At 37.8% G+C, this 8,551-nt stretch overlaps 1 protein-coding gene across 1 annotated transcript; it reads right to left on the bottom strand.

Moving 5' to 3' along the window:
* Nucleotides 1–703: 703 nt before the first annotated feature.
* On the bottom strand, nucleotides 704–2,951 carry LOC148720912 (melanocyte-stimulating hormone receptor-like). Its single transcript, XM_088739850.1, has one exon. The coding sequence runs from the start codon at nucleotides 2,413–2,415 to the stop codon at nucleotides 1,393–1,395; it is 1,023 nt and encodes a 340-aa protein (XP_088595976.1). The 5' UTR covers nucleotides 2,416–2,951; the 3' UTR covers nucleotides 704–1,392.
* Between the last annotated feature and the right edge of the window lie 5,600 nt (nucleotides 2,952–8,551).

Genomic DNA, 8,551 nt, shown 5'->3' with positions numbered 1-8,551 from the left:
GTTTTGCCCTCTTGTCTAACTTTCTTGTTAACGTTAATAAAGTCTGGTCTTAAGGTTGTGGTGAAGAATATCTTATTGAAGAATTTGTTCCTTGACGGTAAAACAATTTTGATTCCTTCTTTCTAAAATAAAGCACTTGACGTTACCGTCATATTGCGATACGAGCCGGTCAAAACTAATGAGGAAGTAAGAAACTTGAATTTGTTCAGCTTAATTGGAAAAATTACCGGCCTTTACTTTGCTTTTAACTCACAAATTGTCTCCGTTTATTTGATAATGTAAATACAAGGCACATCAATGAACGCTGAAAATAATTGGTCTGTTTCCCATTTAAAAGGTTTTCGCGCCGGAATTTTTAATGACTAAACGCTGGTGACAAGGGTGATGACCAAAGCAGGGTTCCATCACGTACATCTCAGAAGGAAAACAGACATGTCTTTTGACAGGGTAAGCAGTTCATATAAGGAGTCTTTAAGAAAAGGGAACTCTAATGAGGAAGATTTTTAGGTAAAACAGTAACCAATTTATTTGTCTACTGTCAACATTCGCCACTCCCTCACAGCTTTTCTAAGCAGTTCTCTTATCCTAAGTGCCGTTCACATGGAATCTTCCTTTTATCCGCAAAGGATACCTGGAGTTTTTTTATGTTTAAGGCGAACGGCCAGGCTCCCGCGAGGGCGGTGCAACTTTAACATACGCAGGCAACGGAACCATCTCTATATATTCATAAGCATTACAGAAATTTTTCTGATAACAAGACAATTTCGAGACTAAATGTCAACCAACGCAACTCGTTTGGTAATATGGCGTCAATAACAAGTCGCTTCCTTTAAATTAGGAAAGGAACTTTGAAATTAAAAGATCCCTCAAACTACTCTTTGAAGTTTTACCCAATACTTTTATATTTCTAAAAGAAGATTAATCATGAAAGTAAAATGCATGCATATCTTTCTTCAATTATACCTTACTGTATTCATGATCATTGGTGGCTAGCTAACACGAACAACAGTCTTGCAAAGATATGGTTAGTGTTTCCATTGCCTTCTTTCAGCTATTTGCATGGTGTACACAACAAGCCATTTTGTTATCATGATTACTCGATTAGACGTGAGATCCTCACAGAGCTTTGCACGACAGAAATCAAAAGTATTGTTCGATGATTGACATAAATCAGCCTAAAAAATATAAATTAACGGGGGAAATATTTATAACATAAAAAACAAGAATTAACGGGGAAAATATTTACAACAGACTGTGTACATGCCTCAAGCAGCAGTATTATTTGAGCTTTCGATTTCTTCCTATCCAATAACATATTTGACGGGCGTTTTCATGCAACAACTGTGTAATCACTTTCAGCTTCGAAAGTACTCTTTATAAGTTGAGGAGGACCTAACTCCATGGACAGCAAAGTGCTTGTCTAATTGTCTGCTTCACAGCTTGTCTTACTTCACTTATCTTCCAGCAGTAAAGGAACGGGTTTAAAGTCGAGTTAAAGAAAACTAAGACAATTGCTACTTCCAATATTACTACTAGGTCTGATGAATATGTTTTACTGCAAACGGCTACAACTGTCAGTATAAAGCTTGGTGCATAACAAACTACTGATGCTAACTGCACCCACAATGCACTGTACACTGCCTTTTTGTATCGCACAATGTTCTGGGTATTTGATTGGCTCCGCTCTTGTTGGACATGATCTTGTACTTGAGCCTGATGACGACTGAGACCCCGAAAAATTTTTATATACGAGGCGACTGAAATAACAAGGCAAGATGGTATTAATATAGAGAAGTACAGAATGGGTATACGGTAATCTAATGTGTAGCATAAAGCAGCGACAGTACATTCAATCCAAAAGCTAGCTATAATGATGTATGTGCGTTTCAAAGTTACAATTTGTTTGTATCTCAGCCCCAACAGCAGGGCGAGAAGTCTGTCCACGCTTATGGCCGTCATCGTCATCAAAGACACTCCACATAACGTATAGCCTGTGAGGGAGGCGGCTTCAAATGCGTATCGACAAAGATTCCATTGTTCGTGAGTCACAGAAAGCCATAAACTAGCAACGAGAGGCTGGGTAACAAGACCAACCAACAGATCAGTTGCTGCCAGACAACGATACAAGAGTTTGGACGGCGGATGAAGGGATGACTCTTTGTGAAGGGCAACGAGGATCAGAGAATTGCCAAGAAATGCTGTGATGGAGAGGAGAATGTGGACTGTTAGGAAAGAAATTTTTGATTCTTGTTGAACTAGTGAGGGGGAACAATACAGTTCTTGAGATGTCTTGGTCTGTGTTCCACCTTCAGTGAAATTTGTCGACATTCTTCTGTTTTCTCGTCTCCTTTTTCTTGGACTGAGGTTATCTGGGATTGCAACGAGAAATATTTCATCTAAACAGCTACAAAACATCACTTCCTACTTAGTAATTATGTAACCTCCTTATAATTGTTTATTCGTTTGAAAAACGTCTGAGAAAGAAAAATAAAGAAGATTCAAGCTGAGGATGTCCAACCCATGTCAATCAGTTCAGGTTTTCGAATGCATATAGTGATTTCAAATTAATCGGTATGGACACCTCTGGACGCAGATACAAACCTATTTTAGAATATTTGAATTCAACTGTGTAATTTATAACCTTTTGTGGCTCTTCCACCTCCGTTTCGTCTCCGACGAAACTAGGGCAAAACAAAAGAACAAAGAATTGCTGCCGTTTCTTTCTTTTACATTTTCTATTTGTTCTTCTCCTTTCGCCAACAAATTGTAAGTGATTATCTTAGATATGACATAAAAATTTAGCCTATTGAACTTGTCAATTACACCAGGTATGAAATAACAATAAGGGGCAATTGTAGAGACATCTTTTAATATTTCTCCTCCCATTGCACAGTGCGACAAACAGACCCTCTTTACTTGGATCAACTTAAGTTGATAGGAATCTTATTAAGTGCCATATTGTCTGTGTGGTAAGTTGACACTAATAATTATCAGACTCGGCAAGCTGAAAATGGAAAAAGTTCTCAACTTAATGTTAAACCAACGTGGAATCGAAATTTGTTTAATTCTTTATTCCAAATAGCGACCTCAGCTAAACTACTAAGCAATTATATGTGGACGGCTCTCAACTGTTTATATCAATCAATTACCAAAGCTGAATTTAAATACGAATTAGCACTTAAGTCAAATCCCTTGGTAAGCACAAAACACGTCAGCTATAATACTGTTTGAAAATGCAATATGAATAAGGGAACTTTCTTTGATATGCTGTTATTTTCTGCTAGGGCCGATAATAAAGTAAAAATATTCTTTGTGTATTGTACTCAATTCTGAACTACAAAAAAGCTTGAAAAGAGAGTGGAAATATTGGAGTAGTTAACCTCTCGAAAGCGGTAGACCTATAATTAGTATAATTTGGTATTTTATTTCAAAGTATTTTGTATTTAAATGATTTGGACGATTTTTTATTATCCATTGATTAAAGTATAACTAAAGGTAAAGATCAAGTAGCCTTGAGTTTCCTCCTCCTCACATAAAGATAAGAGAGTAGATCATCTAAAAGAGACTGTTTGGGGCTGCGTCGGTGGGAGTAACGAAATAATTTGGATATCTCAACAAAGTTGAAATGGTAAATTGGCCACCGTAACGATTACAAAAGCTGACGTTTCGAGCGTTAGCCCTTCGTCGGAGCGAATAGAGGAATTGTGGGTTGTGCGTGCTTTTAAAGGCAGAAAATGGAGCTACGTTATTGGTGGGAACATGGCAACGAGAAAAACACAAATAAATTAGCTTTTGCTCATCTTTCAAACCGGCAGTCTAAATCCCACAGGTATTAACGAACGCTTTTCATTCCACTAATTTATTCGTGTTTTTCTAGTTGCCATGTTCCCACCAATAACGTAGCTCCATTTTCTGCCTTTAAAGGCAGAAAGCACGCACAACCCACAATTCCTCTATTCGCTCCGACGAAGGGCTAACGCTCGAAATGTCAGCTTTTGCAATCGTTACGGTAGCCAATTTACCATTTCAACTTTGTTGATATATCCAAATTATTTCGTTACCCCCACCGACGCAGCTCCAAACAGTTTCTTTAGAAACTATCAGCTTTTATTCATTTCTATAATTAGTATAACTTAGGAACAACTAGAAAATAAACCGAATTAGCGACCTGCTGGAGTAGAGGAACCCTTTGAATTAATGAACTTTTAAAGCTGATAATATTCCTCATTCGAATTCCCTTTTCGGCCGTAACATGTAGTTTCAGGATATTGATCGATCTGAAAGTGAAGAAATTTCCAAACAACCGGTTAAAGTCAATTCTATTTTATACCCACTATTTAAAGTGCACCTAAACCTAAAAATTTTTTCGCTTAAAGAAATAAGCGTATTTTTTGGAGTATTTCTGTGCAAAAATTTTTTTATTTGCTCAATCTTCAATTTTCTGTGCCCAGTCAAAATATGGAAAATCGGCCGCCATCCTGCCCCACGACCGAGTTTAAAGAGGAATGGCTCTAGCGGGTAATGTGGCGTCAAATCGAGAACACGGAAGTCTGCATTTCACACATTTTCACTTGTTTGGGAAGGTTGTAGTCGATATTGTCCGAAAATAGGCCGACTAAGTGTGTTGTAGGAGGATGTAGCAACATGCGAAATTTGCAAGAAGGTATCGCGCTTCATACATTCCTCATACAACACACCTAGTCGGCATATTTCGAACAATATCGACGACAACCTTCCCAAACAAGTGAAAATGTGTCAAATGCAGACTTTCGTGTTCTCGATTTGACGCCACATTACCCGCTAGAGCCATTCCTCTTTAAACTCGGTCGTAGGGCAAGATGGCGGCCGATTTTCCGTATTTTGACTGGGCACAGAAAATTAAAGATTTGAGCAAATTAAAAAATTTTTGCACAGAAATACTCCAAAAGATACGCTTATTTCGTTAAGCGTAAAAAAAAATTTCTGAGTTTAGGTGCACTTTAAAGTACCGGTGGGTATATACACAAGCAACGAAACCACTCTGCATATTCAAAAGCATTACGGACATTTTTCTGATGACAAAACAAGCTCGAGACTAAAGGTGAACCAATACAACTCGATAAGAAGTACCTCGAAACACTCTCACAAACTACTCTTCGAAGTTTTATCCAATACTTTTATATTGCTAAAAGAAGATTAATTAAACATGTATGCTTATCTTTCTTCAAATATGCCTTGTCGTATTCTTGATCATTGGTAGCTAATTCTCTGTAAATTCTACCTTACTTTTAGTTTTCTTCGTTAAAAAAGGCTTTCTAGTTTACACAACAAGCCATTTTGTGTTAATGATTACCCGATTAGAAGCGAGAACCCCAGAGGGCTTTGCGTCACGTAAATCAACGTAAGGAAACATAAACTAAGGAAAATATTCACAACGTAACAAAACATAAATTAACGAGTAAAATATTCACAACAGACTATGTAAAAACCTTGAACAACAATATTTCTGATAACATACTTGACGTGACTTCATCACTCTCAGCATTGAGAGCACGAATAAAAATACAACTCGAGAAAGATCTAACTCCGCGCCGTGGACAGCAAAGTGCTTGTCTGATTGTCTGCCTCACTGCTTGTCTTACTTCACTGATCTTTCAGCAGTAAAGAAATGGATTTAACGTCGAGTTAATGTAAACGAAGAAAACTGCTACTTCCCTAATGACCACGCCCACCAACGACTACTGAAGCCCTACTTCCTTAGGAAAGTTCACGATTAGAATTCCCCACCAGCGTTTACGCAGTTAAAATGCGTCGGAAGTTCTTTTTTGTGTCAGAAAACGCCCTAAACCTGCGAGATACCTTAGTTAAGAAATAAACTATAGGGTAGATATGGAGACATCTGTCATTAAATTTTTCATTGGCTGGATCCTTATCAAGTGTTCATATCATTTTTTAGGAGTCAGTTGAAATTTGAATCATTGCGGCCTTAGCAAGCAAAATAAACTATTTAAGCTGGCGATTGCACTCAGTCTCGGAAAAGTTGAATTTTTTGACAATTTCCGAACTCATCAAACTATTTAAATTCAAATTTTCGTAACAGCTACGAACTTGTTTTAAAATATTTGAATTTACCTGAGTATTTAATTGCGCTTTCGAGCTTTTCTCTCTCGGCTATGTTTCTGACTAGTACTTGAAACGAAATAGTTAACAAAAACATCGATTACGCCAGTAAACTATTTTCTGTTTCTACAATTTGTTTTTTTATTCTCTAGTTTTTCTCCTCCTTTCGCCGGCGAACTCACCAGTAGTGATTACCCCGGATAATGACAAGCCAAAGGTAGCCTAGTAGACCCTAGATCCGATTTGTTCACAATCAGACGAGTGAAATACCTTCGTGTTAGGTAAACTTTCATGTAAAAGGAAAGTTATTGAATTTTCTTCCTGTGATTCTCCACAGTGATGAGCGATTCTCGTTTGGTAATTTTGACAGTTATTTTCCATTATTGAAATAAACACGACTATTTATTGATCGAGGTGGTAAATAAAAGCCCGGGATAGGTTGTCTTAAATTTATTACTGACTTGAAGAACAATTTATTACTTACTACTTTTTACCATTATTATCATAACTTATAAACCTTTGGTTTTGGTAAGCTCCGACTTTAGCAACACTTAGCCACCTTTCAAGCTCGACTGTAAAATTACTGCATGCTTCATATTATGCACTGAAGAACGAATCAGTTCAGAAGCGCGAACAAAAGATGGTGTATTGTATTCAAGGTCATCCCTTCTTGGATTGCGAAACGCAATTGAAAGATATCTCAACAACCCGCCATTTAACAGGATAATTTCTATTTCAAAAGGTACAGATTTCCAAGTGTCAAACAAGCTCTTCCGGAGTCAAATAAAGCGAAACAAGCGCGAGAACAAAGGAAACACAGTACATGAAACACAAACCTCCAATTCAAGTACCTGACCTCCAAAACTTGCAGTCGTCAAATCCAGTCTGGGGAGACAATCCTTGGGGTCTTGTACGGAATATCTGGCTTCATATAACCTTGTACTGGTGTCGTTGAGGACGCGAAGGTCTACTACAGTTGACGAAGCAAAGCTTCCAGTTCTTGTTAGACGACAACGGACGGGAATACGTGTCAATGACCCATGACGAGGCTACTAGCCGCTTCTTACGGGCTTTACTACAGAACAGAGCATAGTCAAGGCTTCTCTATTTGTTAAATTTAACGAGTGTTTTCATACAATAATTGTATAATCACTTTCAGTTTTAAAAGTATTATATATGAGTCGAGGAAGACTTAACTCCATAGACAGCAAAGTGCGTCTGATTGTCTGCTTCACTGCTTGTCTTACTTCACTTATCTCATCGCAATAAAGGAATGGGTTTAAAGTCGAGTTAAAGTAAACTAAGTCACCTGCTGCTCCCCTTAATACTAATAAGTGTGATGAATATGTTTTACTGTCAGCGATTACAATTGCCGCTATAAAGGATGGTGCATAGCAAACTACCAATGCTATCTACACCCACAGTGCACTGAACACTGCTTTTTTGGCTCGGCTGTTGTTCAACAAGATCTTGTAATTGAGCCTGGTGATAACTGAGACCCCGAAAAATCTTCATACACCAGGCGACTAAAATAACAAGGCAAGATGGCATAACTATATGGCCATAACAAATGCGTATAGGCAATCTGATGTGTAGCATAAAGCAGTGACAGTAGATACAATCCAAAAGGTAGCTACAATGATATATGTGCGTTTCAAAGTTACAATTTATCTGGCACCCGCCCTAACAGCAGGGCGAGACGTCTGTCTACGCTTATGGCCGTTATCGTCATCAACGACACTCCACATAATGCACGGCTTGTGAGGAAGGTGGCGTCAAATGCGCATCGACAGAGATTCCATTGTTTGTGAACCGGAGGCATCCAAACAGTAGCATTGAGAGTGGGCGACTCATGGTTGAGATAGCAACAACAGGAAAAAATAGAGACATCAGTATTCAGTATTCAGTATATCAGTATTTTAACAGTGCGAAAGATACCCAACTCTTTTAAGATATTCGAATTGATTTACCTCTAAATAGCTTGATAAATTTGGATAAAGGCTGATAGTTTCTAAAGAAACTGTTAGGGGCTGCGCCAAGCCTGCATGTCTAGTATATGCCTTACTTAGCACTGATTTAAGATGTATCAAACACTGCTGTCATAATTTTACTATGGCATAAAAAAAACCTCTCTCTTCTGAGGCAAAATGTCTCAAACAGTGTAGATAGTTCGCGTAAATATGAAAAATTTCTTCCTTTGTTTATATTTTGCTTCCGAAAATCAATTTCGAGCCAGCGATCGAGCATGAAAAGAGAAATAATAACTTACCGTTTTCTGAAAAGGAGATTTTAAATGAAATTCTACCCAACACTACCACATTTCTTGAAGTTGAGAGGCAGTATTTAGGCTAGAAAATATTCTTCAGCGTTTCGTGACTTCATAAACAGTTGTTTTGTTTTTTTGTCTTAAAGTGCACCTAAACCCAAAATTTTTTTTTCGCTTAACGAAATA

Source organism: Stylophora pistillata, chromosome 11, assembly GCF_964205215.1.
Source record: "Stylophora pistillata chromosome 11, jaStyPist1.2, whole genome shotgun sequence".
NCBI classification, from domain to species: domain Eukaryota; kingdom Metazoa; phylum Cnidaria; class Anthozoa; order Scleractinia; family Pocilloporidae; genus Stylophora; species Stylophora pistillata.
The sequence above is the reverse complement of the archived record's forward strand: the minus strand, read 5'-3'. Positions and strand labels throughout refer to the sequence as shown.

Excerpts from the sequence above, each read along its gene's own strand:
- LOC148720912 (XM_088739850.1), bottom strand. The coding sequence starts at position 2,415 with ATGTTTTGTAGCTGTTTAGATGAAATATTTCTCGTTGCAATCCCAGAT.